The 20,603-nt window shown below is 44.6% G+C and overlaps 1 protein-coding gene across 1 annotated transcript in view; it reads left to right on the top strand.

Moving 5' to 3' along the window:
* dnase2b (deoxyribonuclease II beta) overlaps positions 1-20,603 on the top strand; it is a 36,496-nt gene that overhangs the window by 14,670 nt on the left and 1,223 nt on the right. Inside the window, exons 3-5 of the mRNA XM_072574813.1 lie at positions 2,900-2,978; positions 13,012-13,173; positions 20,080-20,277. Of these exons, the coding sequence (XP_072430914.1) occupies positions 2,900-2,978; positions 13,012-13,173; positions 20,080-20,277 (439 nt within the window). The remainder of the gene's footprint in view (positions 1-2,899; positions 2,979-13,011; positions 13,174-20,079; positions 20,278-20,603) is intronic.

Below are 20,603 nucleotides of genomic sequence, written 5' to 3' on the forward strand. Positions count from 1 at the left end.
CTAGGGAGTCAGTGACTAAAGGAAGGCCTATCTCATTGAGTTTATGTCACATCTGATTGAATTCCATCAAAACCAAAGCACATCAGTCAGTTCTTTGAAGTACATGGTCTTCATTGGGTGTCTAGGTTCCTCACATCCCTGTCTCATCCACTTCATCTCATCCTGTCAGTGGCCCTCCTATTCCTTCGAACCATCGAATGTAGAACAATGTAGCACAAGAACAGGCCCTTCAGCCCACCATGTCTGTGCTCACCGTAATGCAACATCTATCTTCTTTATGAATATATCTTTGTTCACCTCAACCATTCTCTGTCATTGTGAGGCCCACATTTTTACCCCTCTCTGGGTAAGAAAGATTCTCTTGAATTCCTGATTGGATCTACCTTAAACCTTCCATTGTGTACTCTGCAGCAGGTGGGAATACCTTTTTGATGCCCAGCTTATCCGGCTTCTTTGTACCTCAGTCTTCTCTTTTATGGGAAAAGGAGCCTTGGCATATTCAATTTTTCCTGGTAACCTCATAGTTCTGGGAGCTTCCTTGTTAATCTCTGGTGATTTTAAAAGTACTTTTTGTAACGTGGAGGCCTAAACGCTGAGAAAGATTCTAAAAGTGGTCTGACCAAAGGACTTTTGTGTTTAACATAGCGCATCTGTTTTCAATTCTACCCTAGAAATGATTGCTATCTTTCTTATATCTTTGTAAAGCTATGTAGCTACTTTCAATAAATAGCCTTTGAATGGGAGAGAACTTGTGCATTTCTGAAAAGAGATATGTTTTGTAGAGGCTTTCCATCTTGCAAGCATCAGGACAATTCGGAAGAATACCAATTCAAGAGGAAACCACAATTATACAGTAAAAGAAAGCTACTTTGTTGGCAGATGGACTCTCATTGGTAGAGGTATTGTCATAGAGAATGCACCAGTTAATGATGATTGATAGTTAACTGCAGTTATGCATTCTCCACATCAGTGCCTCCACCAATCAAAATCCACTCGCCAAAACAATCCGCTTGCTCTTCCCAGGCAATATAAATGTTAGCTTTCTCCTTGAACCCATATTTCTTACAAATTGTTCTGACAAGTGTCAGATAAAAATATACAACAAAATAAGCCATTTCAGTCTTTTAGTAATTTATCCCAAGATAACTTGGTACCTTTTCTTTATTTAGATGTTTGTTATGCATGCCTTTATTGGTCAGTGTATTGAGTACAGAAGTTGGGAGGTCATTTTGTGGCTGTACAGGACATTGGTTAGGCCACTTTTTGAATATTGTGTGTAATTCTGATCTCTCTGCCGTAGGAAAGATGTTGTGAAACTTGAAAGGTTCAGGAAAAATTTACAAAGATGTTGCCAGGATTGGAGGGTTTCAGCTACAGGGAGAAGCTGAATAGAATGGGGCTGTTTTACCTGGAGCATCGGAGGCTGAGGGGTGATGTTATAGAGGTTTACAAAATCAGAGGGGCATGGATAGGATAAATAGACAAGGTCTTTCCTCCAGAGTGGGGGAATCCAAAATGAGAGACCATATGTTTAAGGTGAGAGCGGAAAGATTTAAAAGGGACCTAAGGGGCAACTTTTTCACACAGAGGGTAGTGTGTGTATAGAATGAGCTACCAGAGGAACTGATGGAGGCTGGTACAATTACAACAATTAAAAGGTATCTGGATGGGTATATGAACAGGAAGGGCTTTGAGGGATATAGACCAAATGCTGGCAAATAGGACTAGATTAATTTAGGATATCAGGTCGTCATTGACAAGTTGGACTGAAGGGTCTGTTTCCGTGCTGTGTATCTCTACAATTCTATGACTCTAGATACTCACTTCTCAAGGGCTAGTGAGGCATAAGAAGAAATAAGAGCAGAAGGCCATTCAGCCCATCAAGCTTGCTCTGCCAATCAATAAGATCAGACCTTTTCATGGTCAGATACAACTGAGTGGCTTGCTCAACAACTCACCAAGGTTTCTTGGACAGCACCTTCCAAACCCACAATCTTTACCATCTAGAAGAACAACGGCAAGAAATACGTGACAACACTATCATTGCCCCTGCAAGACGAATCCAATCCTAACATAGTATTGTACCTTCATTCCACTTGTATCACTATTCCCTCAATGTCAAAATCCTGGCACTCCTCCCCAACATGACCAACATCACCACCCCTCCCAGGCCTAGCCAATGACATCCATGGCCTGTGAATGGATTTAAAACCCATGGCTGTTTTGGTTTTGGCCTTAACTTCACTTTACTGAGAGGTCAGTTTTGAGACAAGGCATGGCAGATTTAAAAGGGAGATAGAGAGAAATTATTTCTTGCAAAGGGTCATGAAGCCGTAGAATTCACTACCCCAGAGTGCGGTGGATGTGAGGACATTGAGTACATTTAAGGAGGAGATTGTCAGATTTACTTAGTGAAGGGTTAAAGTGTTATGGAAAATGAGCAGGAAAGTGGAGTTGAAGCTGAGATGAGATGAGCCTTGATTATATCAAGTAGTGGGGTAGGTTTGAGGGGCTGAATGGCCTACTCCTGCTCTTCGATGTTATGTACTCAGACACCCTCACCCCACATCCCACCCCCACTTCAAACTCCATGACTCGCTTGTAGATCAAAGCTCTGTTTAACTCAGCCTTCAGCATAATGAGTGAATCAGTCTCCAGTGTCCCCTGGGGCGGCTAATTCCAAAGATTAAGAGGAAATTCCAAAAATTCGTCTTCACTTCAGTCTTAAGTGGGACTCCCCTTATTCAATCACGTTATACAACCAACAAGAACATACCACCTGCCACAGCTTTATTCAGATTCACTTGTCACTTTCTCACCTATTCTCTCCATGTTTGTTTTACCATGCCTGACGTTATGTTCTGTACGGGTTTGGTTGTTATTTTCCCTTTGCCAACAGGTCAATGACAGAGCTTATTTTATCTACAATGATGCCGCCCCATTCATGCCTTATGATATACAGCACGGACACACAAAAGGTGAGCAAATCTTATACAGTCCTGGCAGAGAGGAAGCAAATGTGGTGATGACGGAGGCAGGCACTGAGAAAGTGAATGTGGCTGTGGTAGTGAGTTTTTTTCAGGACATGGTTGAAGAGCTTCAGGGCAGAGGAAATGACCTGGGAGTTGCAGTGGGAGAGGGACTCCCTGAGATTCTTGTAGAGAGAGGAGGAAAGCTTCTTCAAGGCAGGCATCCTTGCAAGAGGATTCGCAGTAGGGTTAAAACAGAATCTTGTTCACATTCGGTGTCAGATCGAGAATCACAGATTTATTCTGGCACAGAAAGGGGACTATTCAGCCCTTATCATGGTTCTATTCCTTACGCCAATCCATTGCTGGGGATTCTAGAACTAGGGGACATTGCCTGAGAATGAGGGCCAGCCATTTTGGGAGCGATGTTAGGAAGCTCGTGAATTGAATTGAATTTATTGTCACATGTACCGAGGCACAGTGAAAAGCTTTGTCCTGCGAGCAATACAGACAGATCACAGAGTTAAGTAGCATAGATAAGTAAATAATAGGTAAACAGCAGCAAAAACAAAAACACAGGTACAGATGAATGTTACGGGATTGTGAGTCCATTCAGTATTCTAACAACAGCAGGGTAGAAACTGTTATGAAAGTGGCTGGTGTGTGTGTTCTGGCATCTGTACCTTCTCCCTGATGATATAGGTTGTAGAAAAACATTGCCAGGGTGGGATGGATCTTTGAGAATGCTGGCGGCCTTTCCTTGACAGTGGGCCTGGTAGATGGATTCTACAGATTCTTTGACATACAAAGGGTGGGAAAGGTTTGGAACTCTCTTCCACAAATGGCAGTGGATGCTGAATCTGGCGTTAATTTTAAATCTGAGATAAATAAACATTTGTTAAGCAAAGGTATTAAGGGGTCTGGGCCAAAGGCAGATCAATAGAATTAGAGCACAGATCAACCATGACCTCATTGAATGCTGGAACAGGCTCAAGGGGCTGAATGGTCTGCCCGTGTTCCTATGTTCCAATCCCCTGCCTTTTCTCCATATCCCTGTATACCTCTATCCAAATAATCATCCAATACCTCTCTTAACTGCCACAAGTGAACCTGTCTCCACCACATTTGCAGGCAGTGCATTCTGCCTAACCATTCATTTGGTGAAAAAGTTTATTTCTCATATCACCCTTTCTTTGTTTACACATCACTTTAAATGTATACACTCTCATTCTTTTATCATTTAGAGTGGGATCACCTTCTCTCTGTCTACTCTATCCAGCCCCCTCAGGATTTTAAAAAAACTCCAGAAGATCTCCTCCCTCTCTCCAAGGAGAACAGTCCCAACTTCTTCAATCTATCCTCAAAGCTGAAATATCAAATTCCAGTTCCCCTTCTTGTAAATAGCTTCTGCACTCTCTCCAATACACTCACATCTTTCCTATGATGTGGCACAGTATCTGTAGCTGAGGTCCAATCAGTGTCTGTACAGGTTCAATACCTGAAGAAGGCTCACTACTAACTCTTAATGTTAATTCTGCTTTCTCTCCATAGATCGTGCAAGATCTGCCATGTTCCTCCAGCAATTTCTGGTTTTGTTTCAGATCTCCAGAATCCACAGTTCTTCATTTCATTCCAATATCACCTTCTTGCCTTTGTACTCTCTGCCCCCCATTGATAAAGCCAAAGACACTGTGTGCTTTATTAACTGTTCTCTCCAGCTGTCCAGCCACCTTCAGTAATCTGTGCACATACACCTCTGGCTGCCTCTGTTCCTGCACCCCTTTAGAATTGTACCCCCTATTTTATATTGTCTCTCAATATTCTCCTGAGCAAAGTCCATCACCTCACACTCTGCATTGAGTCTTGTCTGCCATCTATCCACCCACTCCACCAACTTATCAATATCCTTTTGGAGTTCCACACTAACATAGAGATGTACAGCGCAGAAACCAGCCCTTTGGTCCAACTCGTCCATGCCAACCAGATATTTTAACCTAATCTAATCCCATTTGCCAGCATTTGGCCGATATCCCTCTAAAGACTGGTGAAAGTGAGGACTGCAGATGCTGGAGATTAGAGTCGAGAGTGTGGTGCTGGAAAAGCACAACAGGTCAGGCAGCACCAAGGAGCAGGAGAGTTGACATTTCGAGCAAAAGCCCATTCCTGATGAAGGGCTTTTGTCCGAAACGTTGATTTTCCTGCTGCTCACATAGTGCCTGAGCTGCTGTGCTTTTCCAGCACCACACTCTCGACTCTCTCCAAACCCTTCCTATTCATGTACCCATCCAAATGCCTCTTAAATGTTGCAATTGTACCAGTCTCCACCACTTCCTCTGGCAGCTCATTCCATACACGTACCACCCTCTGTGTGAAAAGGTTGCCCCTCAGGTCCCTTTTAAATCTTTTCCCTCTCACCCTAAACCTATGCCCTCTAATTCTGGACTCCTTTACCCTGGGGGAAAAGACCTTGGCTATTCACCCTATCCATGCCCCTCATGATTTTATAAACTTCTATTAGGTCTCCCCTCAGCTTCCGATGCTCCAGGAAAATTAGATCCAGTTTATTCAGCCTCTCTCTGTAACTTAAACCCTCTGATCCTGGCAACATCCTTGTAAATCTTTTCCTCATTGTCCTCTTCACTATTTACAATTCTTCTAAATTGAGTGTTCTCTGCAAACTTTCCAGATTAAATTTGAACGTAAGTGTGTCCATCCCAATGTATTTGGTTCATTTATATTTGTCATTTGTGAATTGAGAACTATCTGATCTATTCAGGAGAGCAAGATCTTTCATAATATCTGCTGCACTGTAATTTTAAACTCCACCTCCCCCCACCCCCGACCATTGTGGGATGTTTCGAGTCTCTCTATCCCACTGACAATGTAACTGATTCTAGGGAAAAGTGAAGGGGTTATCAATTTTCAGAGTAATGATTAAATAACCTCAGGGTCTTGTCAATATTGAAAAGGCATCGCATAAACACCGATAGCTGATTGTGGTTTACCACTGGTTAATATAATAACCGACTTACAAAAGGGCTTCAACATTGGTGGAGTCTTTTGGGAGGTGATGGATAATGACCTTGGTGTAGGCTAACTATGAGCTTACATCTCAGATCTGGTTACTAACCCAATATTATTTATTTCCCTTCAATAATGGGAGATAGATACTTTCAGGCCAATTTTTGCCGAATTTTCTTGCCTCCTTTCCTGAAGGTCTTCACTTTTGAGTCTTCACAAGCTCTATGTTCATGGTCATCTTCACTTGTGTGAACTCAGTCTGTAAGCGTTGGTGAGATTTTCTACCAGATGGACAGTGAACCAAATTTGATTACCCCTTTCCCCAACATCAACTTTTCCAATTGGGCAGAACTGTCTCATAGAGGCATAGTCATACAGCACAGAAACACCCCTTCAATCTAACCCTTTCATGGCGACCATAATCCCAAACTAAACTGGTCCCACCTGCCTGCTCCTGGGCCATATCCCTTCAAACCTTTCCTATTTGTGTAACCATCCAGATTGTCTTTTAAGTGTTGTAACTGAACCTGCATCGATCCCTTCCTCAGGAAGTTGATTCCACATGCGAACCATCGTCTGTGTAAAAAAGTTGCCAGATTAGATTCCCTACAGTATGGAAACAGGCCCTTCGGCCCAACAAGTCCACACCAACCTTCCGAAGAGTAACTCATCCAGACTCATTCCCTATATTTAAGCCTGACTAATGCACCGGACACTATGGGCAATTTAGCACGGCCAATTCACCTGACCAGCACATCTTTGGACTGTGGGAGGAAACTGGAGCACCCGGAGGAAACCCACACAGACACGGGGAGAATGTGGAAACTCCACACAGATAGTAGCCCAAGATGGGAATCAAAGCCAGGACCCTGGCGTTGTGAGGCAGTGGTGCTAATCACTGAACCACTGTGCTGCCAGTGTCCCACCTGTCTTTTTTATATCTCTCCTCTCACCTTAAAAACATACTCCCTAGTCCAGAAATTCCCCATCCTAGGGAAAAGACAACTACCATGAACCCTTTCTATACCTCTTTATTAGATCACCTCTCAACCTCCTATACTCCAGTGAAAGAAGACCCAGCCTATCCAGCCTTTCTTTATAACTCAAACCTTCCATACCAGGCAACATCCTGATTTACCAGGGAAGTTGCCCGGTAAATCTCTCTAGACCCTCTCAAGCTTAATAATATCTTTTCTATACCAGGGTGGAATGGTCCCTGTGTCTGCGTGGGTTTCCTCTGGGTGCTCTGGTTTCCTCCCACAGTCCAAAGATGTGCAGGTCAGGTGAATTGCCATACTAAATTGCCCGTAGTCTTAGGTACATTAGTCAGCAGGAAATGGGTCCGGGTGAGTTACTCTTTGGAGGGTCGGTGTGGACTTGTTGGGCCGAAGGGCCTGTCCCTACACTGTAGGGAATCTAGCCTAATCTAACAAAGCAACAAGAACTGGAGACAGTATTCCAGAAGAGGTCTCACCAACTTCCTGTACAGCCTTAACATGATGTCCCAATTCCTATGCTGAGGTTTGAGCAACGAAGGAAAGCATGCCAAATGCCTTCTTAACCACCCGATCTACCTGTGACACAGCCTTCCTGCTATCCCCATGACCCAGTGAGATAGGGAAAGAGAAAAAGAAAGAGTTTCATTTATATAGTGCCTTTCACATGATGTTTGATGCCATTTACAATTAATGGTGCATTTTGAACTTTAGTCAATGTGATAATGTGAGAGCTAATTTGTGCACAGCAAACTGACCGGGAGCGGATGATCCAAGTTCAGCATTTATTCACAGACGGGCCAGGATTATAAGGGTAACTCCTCTTCAAAGTAATGCTGATGAATATTTAGTGTTCCTCAGGAGAGATAGAGTTGTATTGGAGATCGTCCAGGGGAGGTTCACTCGATTAATTCCAAGGGTGAGGAGTCTGTCTCATGGAGAGACATTGAGCAGATTAGGCCAATACTTGCCGTGGAGTTTAGAAGAATATTTGAGGTATACAAGATGCAAAAGGGGATTGACAAAGCAGACATAGAGAGGATGTTTCCTCATGTGGGACAATCTAGAATGAGAGGTCAGTAGAATAAGGAGTGGCAGATTTAAACAGAGTTGAGGAGAAATCACTGCTCTCCAAGGTTCATGAATCTGTGGAATTCACTCACCCAGAATGTGGTAGGTGCTGGGATATTGAGTTAATTGAAGGAGAAGATAGACAGATTTTTAATTCGTAGTGGGTTGAGGGTTATGGAGAGCGGACAGGAAAGTGGAGTCGAGGCCGAGATGAGATCAGCTGTGATCACATTGAATGGTGGAGCAGGCTCGAGGGGCTGAATGGCCTCCTCCTGCTCCTCCAATGTTCCTATGTTCCCCTGAGAGAAAAGGCAGGGGATCAGGTTAATGCATCTTTGAAATGGCAGCACCTCTGGTAGTGCTGCATTCCTCCTGTGCTAGAATGAGGGCCTACATTTAGCCCCTGGCTTGGAGCCACTGGCCCTCAACCCTTGGTTTGCTGGGCTGGCAGGACTGAAGTATGAAGGGAGACCAGATCAGTTAGGACTACACAGGACCAAATCACTGCAGATGCTGGAATCTCTACTGAAAATACCAAATGCTGGAGATCACAGTGGGTCAGGCAGCATCCCGGCAGAGAGAGCAAGCTAACATTTCGAGTCTAGGTTAGAAGATGAAGAGTCATCTAGACTCGAAACAGTAGATCGTTCTCTCTCCATAGATGCTGCCTGGCCCACTGTGATCTCCAGCACATGCTGTTTTTGGTTAGGTCTACGTCCACTGGAGTTTAGAAGAATGCGGGTGGGGTGTTGGGGGGGGGGGGGAGCAGATGGGGAAGGATCTCATAGAAACTTATAAAATTCTAACGGGGGTAGACAGGGTAAACACAGGAAGGATGTTCCCAATGTCAAGGGAGGTCACAACCAGGGGCTCACAGTCTAAGAATACGGGGTCAGCCCTTTCAGACTGAGATGAGGAGAAATGTCTTCACCCAGTTGTGGAATTCTCTGCCACAGAAAGCCGTTGAGGTGTGTCTTGATTCGGTTTCCTGGCTCATCAGTTTATTGCTGATAAGAAGGTTTGAAATGGAGAAAAGTTTGATTGTTACACATTGTCCAGTATGGAACCAGGAGATCTTCTACCATCTCAATGGCTTGGGAAGGCAGTGCACCAGAAGGAAACATCATTGCTGGTTGATGTCTTTAACCGGAGTCCAGGATGCTGGTTTCACCTGTTTGCAGCTCAAACCGGCGATATTCCTGATCGGAGTATAGCAGGACTCGCCAAAGGTTCTGCCTCCATGTGGGCCCACTAACCTCCATCTCTGAATCCCCAGTATTTAATATTGCTGATTAATATCATAGAACATAGAACATAGAAAAATACAGCGCAGTACAGGCCCTTCAGCCCTCGATGTTGCGCCGACCGAAGGCTACCTAACCTACACTAGCCCAATAACCTCCATATGCTTATCCAATGCTCACTTAAATGACCATAAAGAGGGAGAGTCCACCACTGCTACTGGCAGGGCATTCCATGAACTCACAACCCGCTGAGTAAAAAATCTACCCCTAACATCTGTCCTATACCTACCACCCCTTAATTTAAAGCTGTGTCCCCTAGTAACAGCTGACACCACACGCGGAAAAAGGTTCTCACTGTCAACCCTATCTAAACCCCTAATCATCTTGTACACCTCTATCAAATCTCCCCTAAACCTTCTTTTCTCCAATGAGAAAAGTCCCAAGTGCCTCAGCCTTTCCTCATATGATATTCCTACCATGCCAGGCAACATCCTGGTAAACCTCCTCTGCACTCGTTCCAATGCCTCCACATCCTTCCTATAGTATGGCGACCAAAACTGCACACAATACTCCAGATGAGGCCGCACCAGAGTCTTATACAACTGCAACATGACCTCAGGACTCCGGAACTCAATTCCTCTACCAATAAAGCCCAGTACACCATATGCCTTCTTCACAGCACTATTTACCTGGGTGGCAACTTTCAAAGATCTGTGTACATGGACACCAAGATCCCTCAGCTCATCCACACTACCAAGTAGTCTACCATTAGCCCAGTAATCCATCTTCTTGTTACTCCTACCAAAGTGAATGACTTCACACTTAGCTACATTGAATTCCATTTGCCACCTTACTGCCCAGCTCTGCAACTTATCTATATCCCGCTGTAACCTGCCACATCCTTCTTCGCTGTCCACAACTCCACCGACTTTCGTGTCATCCGCAAAGTTGCTCACCCAACCTTCAAGCCCCTCCTCCAGGTCATTTATAATAATGACAAACAGCAATGGTCCCAAAACAGATCCTTGTGGAACACCGCTAGTAACTGCGCTCCAAGATGAACCTACACCATCAACTACTACCCTCTGTCTCCTTCCAGCCAGCCAATTCCTAATCCAAACCTCTAATGCACCCTCAATGCCATACTTCCGTAGTTTTTGCATTAGCCTGCCATGGGGTACCTAATCGAACGCCTTGCTAAAATCCATATACACCACATCTACTGCTTTACCCTCGTCCACTTCCTTGGTCACCTTCTCAAAGAATTCAATAAGGTTTGTGAGGCACGACCTGCCCTTCACAAAACCATGCTGACTATCCTTGATCACATTATTCCTATCCAGATGTTCATAAATCCTATCCCTTACAATTCTCTCTAAGACTTTGCCCACAACAGAAGTGAGACTCACTGGCCTATAGTTACTCGGGCTATCCCTGCTCCCCTTCTTGAACAAGGGGACCACATTCGCTATCCTCCAGTCTTCTGGCACTATTCCCGAAGACAACGACGACCTAAAAATCAAGGCCAATGGCTCCGCTATCTCCTCCCTAGCTTCGCAGAGGATCCTAGGATAAATGCCATCAGGCCCAGGGGACTTATCTATTTTCATCCTTTCCAGTATTCCCCAGACCTCTTCCCTACGTACCTCAAGGCCATCCATTCTAATTAATTGTGACTCAATATTCACATCAGCAACAGTGTCCTGTTCCTGAGTGAATACTGACGAAAAGTATTGATTTAGTGTCTCACCAATCTCCTCCGCCTCCACACACAACTTCCCACTACTATCCTTGACTGGACCGATACCTACCCTAGCCATCCTTTTATTCTTGACAAACCTATAGAAAGCCTTTGGGTTTTCCCTAATCCTACCAACTAAGGACTTTTCATGTCCCCTTCTCACTGCTCTTAGCTCTCTCTTTAGATCCTTCCTGGCTACCTTATAACTCTCAATCGCCCCAACTGAACCTTCACACCTCATCTTTACATAGGCCGCCCTCTTCCCTTTCACAAGGGATTCCAATTCCTTATTAAACCACGGCTCCCTCACAAGACCCTTTACTCCCTGCCTGACTGGTACATACTTATCAAGGACACCCATTAGCTGTTCCTTGAACAATCTCCACATATCATTTGTGTTCTTCCCTTGAAGCCTATTTTTCCAATCCACGCATCCTAAGTCATGCCTCACCGCATCATAATTTCCCTGCTCCCAGCTTTAACTCTTGACCTGCAGTGCACACTTATCCCTCTCCATCACTAGAGTAAAAGTCACCGAGTTGTGGTCACTGCCCCCGAAGTGCTCACCTACCTCCAAGTCTAACACCTGGCCTGGTTCATTACCTAGAACCAAATCCAGTATAGCCTCACCTCTTGTTGGCCTGTCTACATATTGTGTCAGGAAACCCTCCTGCACACATTGGACAAACACCGACCCATCTAACGAACTCGAGCTATAGCTTTCCCAGTCAATATCTGGGAAGTTAAAGTCCCCCATAACAACCACCCTGCTACTTTCACTCTTCTCCTGAATCATCCTCGCAATACTTTCCTCTACTTCTCTCGGACTATTAGGAGGCCTATAGAAAACTCCTAACAGGGTGACCTCACCTTTCCTATTTCTAACCTCTGCCCACACAACCTCAGATGGCAAGTCTTCCTCCATCACCCTTTCTACTGCTGTAATACTATCCTTGGCAAGCAATGCCACACCTCCCCCTCTTTTACCCCCATCTCTGACCCTACTAAGACATTTAAACCCTGGAACCTGCAACAGTCATTCCTGTCCCTGTTCTACCCACGTCTCTGTAATGGCCACAACATCGAAGTCCCAGGTACCAACCCATGCTGCAAGCTCACCTACCTTATTTCTTATACTTCTGGCATTGAAGTATACACACTTCAAGCCACCTTCCTATTTACAGGCACCCTCCTTCGAGATCGATGCCATGTTCCTAACCTCCCTACACTCAAGGTCCTGTACCCTAAAGCTACAGTCCAGGTTCCCATGCCCCTGCAGAGTTAGTTTAAACCCCCCCAAAGAGCACTAGCCAACCTCCCCCCAAGGATACTGGTGCCCCTCAGGTTCAGGTGTAGACCACCCTGTTTATAGAGGTCCCACCTTCCCCAGAAAGAACCCCAGTTGTCCAGAAACCGGAATCCCTCCCTCCTGCACCATCTCTGTAGCCACGCATTTAACTGTTCTCTCTCCCTACTCCTCGACTCTCTATCACGTGGCACGGGTAACAAACCAGAGACAACGACTCTGGGTAACACAAATAATGAAAGATATCTTACACTAAGAAAACAAAGAACTGCAGGTGCTGGAAATCTGAAACAAGTAAAGAAATTGCTGGAGAAACTCAGCAGGTCTGGCAGCACCTATGGAGAGAAAGCAGACTAAATGTTTTGAGTCCGGAGATTCCTTGTCAGAACAATATAGAGTCGTTTCTGCTGTAATGCTTTTTCTTCAACACCATTGAAGAGTTCAGACCATTATTTGTAGAACGCGAACTTTCCTTACCAGTATTGGCTGTAATGTGATTCCGGCCCTATTAGTTTAAATGGTGCGACTATTGTGCGATTTTCTTATAACATGAGATCACATGAGTACGGATATCACATTATATCAGAACCACCTGTAGTGGCTTTTTTGACACTTTATAGTCATAGGGTTTGTTACTTTCTTTCTCATTTTTATCTTATTTCAGGGGTTCTGCTGTTTGACAAATCCCAGGGGTTCTGGCTGAGTCACAGTGTTCCACATTTCCCACCCTTTGCCAACAAGCGGTATTCCTGGCCTTCGACTGGGAAGATGTTTGGACAGATCCTTTTCTGTTTCACCTACAAATACAGACAAGTGATGGAAATTGGTAAGGAGTCTGTTCTAAGGTGAGGTTGGTGAGGTGCTGCTGGGCAGGTTTTCCCTGGAGTGTTGGAGGCTGAGGGGTGACCTTACACAGGTTTATAAAACCATGAGGGGCATGGATAGGGTAAATAGACAAGATAAAAACAATGACTGCAGATGCTGGAAACCAGATTCTGGATTAGAGGTGCTGGAAGAGCACAGCAGTTCAGGCAGCATCCAAGTAGCTTCGAAATCGACGTTTCGGGCAAAAGCCAATAGACAAGGTCTTTTACCCAGGGTAGGGGAATTCAGAACTAGGGGCCACAGGTTTAGGGTAGGGGAGAAAGATTTAAAAGGGACCTAAGAGGTAACTTTTTCATGTATTTGGGGCAGCACAATGGCTCTGTGGTTGGCACGATGGCTCAGTGGTTAGCACTGCTACCTCACAGCGCCAGGGTCCTGAGTTCAATCCTTGCCTCAGGCAACTGTCTGTGTGGAGTTTGCACATTCTCCCTGTGTCTGTGTGGGTTTCTTCTGGGTGCTCTGGTTTCCTCCCATAATCCAAAGATGTACAGGTTAGCTGGATTGGCCATGCTAAATTGACCGTAATGTTAGATGCATTAGTCAGGGGAAATGTAGAGAATGTCAGGATGGGTTACTCTTCAGAGAGTCGGTGTGGACTTGCTGGGCCGAAGGGCCTGTTTCCACACTGTAGGGATTCCTCTACTTAAAGAGGGTGTTGCATGTATGGAATAAGCTGTTGGTGGAGGCTGCTACAATTATAAAGGAACCTCGATTATCCAGCATTCAATTATCTGAATATTGGATTATCTGGCAAGATCATAAGGTTCCGATGCTTGGCTAAACTACATTATCCAACATTCAATTATACATAATTCAATTAACTTAATGAGATACTGCCCGCCCACATCCTTCAGATAAGCAAGGTTCTTTTGTCAATATTTAAAAGGCGTCTGGATGGGTGTATGAATAGGAAGGGTTTAGAGGGATAGGAATCAACCCCACCGCCCTGTGGCCCAACATTTCAACTCCCCCTCCCACTCTGCCGAGGACATGCAGGTCCTGGGCCTCCTTCACCGCCGCTCCCTCACCACCAGATGCCTGGAGGAAGAACGCCTCATCTTCCGCCTCGGAACACTTCAACCCCAGGGCATCAATGTGGATTTCACCAGTTTCCTCATTTCCCCTTCCCCCACCTCACTCCAGCTCCAACCTTCCATCGCAGTACCACCCTCATGACTTGTCCCACCTGCCTATCTTCCTTTCCACCTATCCACTCCACCCTCCTCTCTGACCTATCACCTTCATCCTCACCCCCATTCACCTATTGTACTCTATGCTACTTTCTCCGCATCCCCACCCCCCTCTCATATATCTCTCCACTCTGCAGGCACTCTACCTCTATTCCTGATGAAGGGCTTCTGCCTGAAACGTCGATTTTCCTGCTCCTCAGATGTTGCCTGACCTGCTGTGCTTTTCCAGCACCACTCTAATTTTAGAGGGATATGAGCCAAGTGCTGGCAAGTGGGACTGGATTAATTTAGGATATAAGGTCGGCATGAATGAGTTGGACTGAAGGATCTGTTTCCGTGCTGAACATCTCCACGACTCTTTGTTGGCATGGTAACCTGCATCCTGCCAAATGAAGGTTGGATTGTGACGGCCTCTGAAGATGAAGATGGGAGTTGGGGGAGGGAACTGGAGCTTGAGAGGCATGGTTTAACTGACAGGAAGTGGTATCAGGCTCAATACCATGGCACCCTCACTTGGTGGTGTAGTGGCAATGTTACTAAGCTAGCAATCCAAAACTTTAGGCAAATGTTGTGGAGATAGATGTGAGTTCAAATCCCCATTGCGGCAGATAGTGAAATTTGAATTCAATAAAAAAAACCTGAAATTGAGTACTAGTGTCATGGTGACTGTGCAACCACTTTCAATAGTTTATTTGGAAGAAAGATCTGTTTCACAGATGCTCCATAGCGAAGAAAATCTGTTGTTCCTACATGGCTGCACCAATGTGGTAGAGCAATAAATGTTGGCCGAGCCAGTCGTGTGCCCAACCTGTGAAGATGTTCATGCAACACATTCTCCCAACACCAAGCTTGGGACAGCAAGAAGCCCACCTCCTTCTCTCTGAGGGTTCCTCGGTTGGACTTGAGGTATTTCCTGCAGCCACTTCCTCTACTGATGACCCAGCCATTCCATGGCATTGCTAATTGGGCCAAGGGCACTGGGAAGTAGGTCACTCTTTCCCTTGCCTGCACCTCTGCTGCTGCTGCTACAAAAAGAGAGAAAAAAGATGACCAGGACATTTAGTCTCCTCAGTTTAGAGCACTGACTCTGTGCTGATTGGTGCTATAGTCAGCTGTTCTTACTGGAACTGAGGAGGGGAAGAGTTTTCTTTGTCTTTTCTCCCCCCTCTTTTTTGTTGAGGGAAGATATTTGTTTCTTTTCTGTTTGGTTTCTTTATTGGTTGTTCTAAAACAAAGAAAAAAAAGACTATGTACCGCCCACTGTACTGTATACTGACAAAGAAACTACAGAGACTTGTGAACACTGCCCAGTCCACCACACAAGTTGACCTTCCATCCACTGACTCCATCTATACTTCTCACTGCTTCAGAAAGGCAGCCAATGTCATCAAAGAACAAAGAACATTACAGCGCAGGAACAGGCCCTTCGGCCTTCCAAGCCTGCACCGATCCAGATCCTCTATCTAAACCTGTTGCCTATTTTCTAAGGATCTGTATCCCTCTGCTCCCTGCCCATTCATGTATCTGTCTAGATACATTGTAAATGACACTATCATCCCCACCACTACCACCTGCGCTGGGAACGCATTCCAGGCACCCACCACCATCTGGGTGAAGAACTTCCACACATATTTCCCCTAAACTTTTCCCCTCTCACTTTGAACTCGTGACCTCTAGTAATTGAGTCCCTCACTTTGGAAAACAGCTTCTTGCTATCTGCCCTGTCTATCCCTGTCATGCTTTTGTAGGCCTCAATCAGGTTCCCCCCATAACCTCCTTCTTTTGAATGAACATAATCCTAATTTACTCAACCTCTCCACATAGCTAGCACCCTCCATACCAGGCAACATCCTGGTGAACCTCCCCTGCACCCTCTCCAAACCATCCTATTTTCTTACAATCTATTTCTTCCATGTCCTTTTCCACAGTAAACACAAATTGTTTAATATCTCCCCCATCTCCTGCGGCTCCACACAAAGGCCACCTTGCTAATCTTTGAGGGGCCCTATTCTCTCCCTAGTTACCCTTCTGTCCTTATGTATTTGTAAAAACCCTTTGGTTTCTGCTTTCCTCTATTTGCCAAAGCTATCTCATGTCCTCTTTTTGCCCTCCTGATTTCCCTCTTAAGTATACTCCTACTGCCTTTATACTCTTCTAAGGATTCACTCAATCTATCCTGTCTATACCTGACATATGCTTCCTTCTTTTTCGGAACCAAACCCTCAATTTCTTCAGTCATCCAGCATTCCCTATACCTACCAGCCTTTCCTTTCACCCTGACAAGAATATACTTTGTCTGGACTCTTGTTATCTCATTTCTGAAGGTTTCCCATTTCCCAGCCATCCCTTTACCTGCGAACATCTGCCCCTAATCTGCTTCTGAAAGTTCTTGCATAATACTGTCAAAATTAGCCTTCCTCCAATTTAGAACTTCAATCTTTAGATCTGGTCTAACCTTTTCCATCACTATTTTAAAACTAATAGAATTATGGTCGCTGGCCCCAAAGTGCTCCCCCACTGATACCTCAGTCACCTGCCCTGCCTTATTTCCCAAGAGTAGGTCAGGTTTTGCACCTTCTCTAGTCGGTACATGCACCTATTGAATCAGAAAAATTTCTTGTACACACTTAACAAATTCTTCTCCATCTAAACCCTTAATACTGTGGCAGTCCCAGTCTATGTCTGGAAAGTTAATATCCCCTACCATAACCCCTACCATATTCTTACAGATAACTGAGATCTCCTTACGAATTTGTTTCTCAATTTCCCGCTGACTATTAGGGGGTCTATAATACAATCCCAATAAGGTGATCATCCTTTTCTTATTTCTCAGTTCAACCCAAATAACTTCCCTGGATGTACTTGTTTTCATGAAATTCCTCTCCGTGTTAAACGAATACCATGGCAACTGAAAACAAGTTGAGAAAAATGCTAAAAATGGATCCTGGAGGAATGTCTTACTGGCACATTCATTACAGATACCACAGAGCGCAATGATAATTGGACTGTTCATATATTTCTGCCTTAGCTGAAATTCTTGGCATTGGTTGCAGTCTGTGTCTGTGCTTATTGCTTCAGGGACTGAGAATGAAAAGATTGACACATTACTTTCTCAATAACACAGAAGCAGACATGCTGGTTCCTAAGTTGAGAGCTTCCTGAATGCTCTGGGGTCAACTCTTGGACATGTATGTATGCCGGATCTTGAGCAAATATCCGCTGACCTATTGAATGCAGTTGTAGTGACCTATTAAAATAAAAGAGAGTTTTGCAACATCACACAAAAATAAAAACAAAAAGGCCAAGGACTTTATTTCAGGCCACAAAAAAAAGTTCAAAAGCTGGAAGAAAAAGTCAAACAGAAGAAGAATTCTGAAGCAATTTTGAGGCTTTTGGAACATCCACATACTCAGGATTTAAATCAAATTTCTGTGGGTAGATTTACTAAGGCTGTAGTCAAAGACTCTTCTTTAATAAAATGTGCAAAAGGATGTGCCTTGTGACAGGAAAGCAACCATGTTGTTAAGCATGTACAAGAAACGTTTCTGATTCAGTATGTGGATGTACCTACTACTAAAGGTGCAAAACTTGACCTACACTTGGGAAATAAGGCAGGGCAGGTGGCTGAGGTTGTAGGAAAGGTTTTGGAAAGGATTATAAGAGATAGGATTTATAATCATCTAGCAAGCAACAATTTGATTTCAGATAGTCAACATGGTTTGGTCAAGGGCAGGTCATGTCTCACAAACCTCACTGAGTTTTTTGAGAAGGTGACCAAGCATGTGAATGAGGGTAGGGCAGTTGACGTGGTCTACATGGACTTCAGTAAAGCCTTTGATAAGGTTCCACATGGTAGGCTGTTGGAGAAAATGCAGAGGCATGGGATTGAGGGTGATCTAGTAGTTTGGATTAGAAACTGGCTTTCTGAAAGAAGGCAGCGAGTGGAGGTTGATGGAACATACTCAGCCTGGAGTCCAGTTACTAGTGGTGTGCCACAAGGATCTGTTTTGGGACCACTGCTGTTTGTCATTTTTATAAATGACTTAGACGCAGGCATAGGTGGATGGATTAGTAAATTTGTAGATGACACTAAAGTCGGTGGAGTAGTGGACATTGTGGAAGAATGCTACAGGTTGCAGGGGGACTTGGATAAACTGCAGAATTGGGCTGAGAGGTGGCAAATGGAGTTCAATGCAGCTAAATGTGAGGTGGTGCACTTTGAGAAGACTAACAGGAAAGCAGAGTACTGGGTCAATGGAAAGATTCTTGGTAGTGTGGATATGCGGAGGGATCTTGGAGTACATGTACATAGATCCCTGAAAGTTGCCACCCAGGTTAATAGTGCTGTTAAGAAGGCATACGGTGTGTTAGGTTTCATTTATAGAGGGATTGAGTTCCAAAGCCGCAATATCATGCTGCAACTATACAACATGCTAGTGCGGCCACACTTGGAATATTTTGTACAGTTCTGTTCCCCATATTTTGGGAAGGATGTTGAAGCATTGGAAAAGGTGCAGAGGAGATTTACCAGGATGTTGCCTGGTCTGGAGGGAAGGTTTTATGAGGAAAGGCTGAGAGACTTAGGTCTGTTCTCGATGGAAAGAAGAGGGCTAAGAGGGAATTTGATAGAGACATATGCGATGATCAAAGGATTAGATAGGGTAGACAGTGAAAGTCTTTTTCCTATGATGATGACGTCAGCTTGTACGAGGGGGTATAACTACAAATTGAGGGGTGATAGATTTAAGACAGATGTCAGAGGCAGGTTCTTTTCTAAGAGAGTGGTAAGGGCATGGGATGCTCTGCCTGCTAATGTAGTTAACTCTGCCACATTAGGGAGCTTTAAACAATCCTTAGATAAGCACATGGATGATTTTGGGATAGTGTAGGGGAACGAGCTGAGAATAGTTCACAGGTCGGCGTAGCATCGAGGACCGAAGGGCCTGTTCTGCGCTGTATTGTTCTATGTTCTATGAAAACCTGGTTGCAAAAGGCAGGAAAACCATCACATTGACCGTAACAAATGTTGAAAATATTCCCAGTGATAAGTAGGCCATTTAACACAATTTGAAACTGGAAGCAAGGACAGTCGGTTCTCATATAACACAATAGCTCTGTTCTCGTGCGATCTCATGTTATAAGAAAATTGTGCAATAGCCGCATTGTTTAAATTAATGGGGCCGGAATCACGTTATAGCTAATACAGATAAGGAAAGTTCGCATACTCCAAATAACCGTATAAATTCTTCAATCACATTATAGCCAATTCACGCTGAAGAAACCTACTTTATAGCAGAACCGACTGTAACACAATTCAGTTTCTGAAGGGTCACTGGGCCTAAAACATTAACACTGTTTCTCCCTTTGCAGATGTGGCCAGACTTGCTGGGTTTCTCTAACATTCCCTGTGACTTTGTTTCAATGTCACACTGTGATGATGTAAAAGGTGCTACTGAAATGCACATTCTTGTTTTTGTAGTAGCGCATGATCTTCAGCTCTCATCCAGTGGAAGATGTAGTTTGCCCTTTGAGTTGACAGACAAGGGAGCAGTTTGACCACTGTGGATTTTATTTAGTCTTCTTGTTCTAGGTTTTGAGGCTATAACTTTACAGACCTATTGCTGACAAACTAACAGCAGGAAGATCTTTCTTTGCAGGAAGGCAGTTTTTATACTTGAACCCACGCATCTACAACTGGTCTCTCCCTGACACCTTCCTGCCTGAACTTTCAGACCTGCAAATCGCTGCAAAGGGGGGCAGTGTGTCCCAGTCTCCATGGATACGTCACACTGTGCTGACATCCTCGGCAGGACTCCAGCTTCACAGCTTCGCTAAATTCAAGCGTTTTGGAGATGGTAAGAGCCCAAACCCCTTGTTTGAAGGGAACTGTCCCCATTCCCAATTGGAGAACAGGGACTGTGCAATCAGACAAGGATGCAGAGTAGTGGGATCCTACTTAGCCCATCATATCTGAGTTAGCATTTTGAAAGATCTATCCAGTTAGGCCCCCCTCTCTTCAGACCTTCAAATGATTTTGCTTTAGATGTTTATTTTGTTCATTCATGGGATGTGGGTGTCGCTGCCTGGGCCCGGCATTTATTGCTTGTCCCGAGTTGCCCCTTGAGATGTTGGGGTGAGCTACCTTCTTGAATCGCTGCAGTCCATGTGCTGTAGGTAGACC

This window comes from Chiloscyllium punctatum, chromosome 7, assembly GCF_047496795.1.
Source record: "Chiloscyllium punctatum isolate Juve2018m chromosome 7, sChiPun1.3, whole genome shotgun sequence".
Lineage (NCBI taxonomy): Eukaryota > Metazoa > Chordata > Chondrichthyes > Orectolobiformes > Hemiscylliidae > Chiloscyllium > Chiloscyllium punctatum.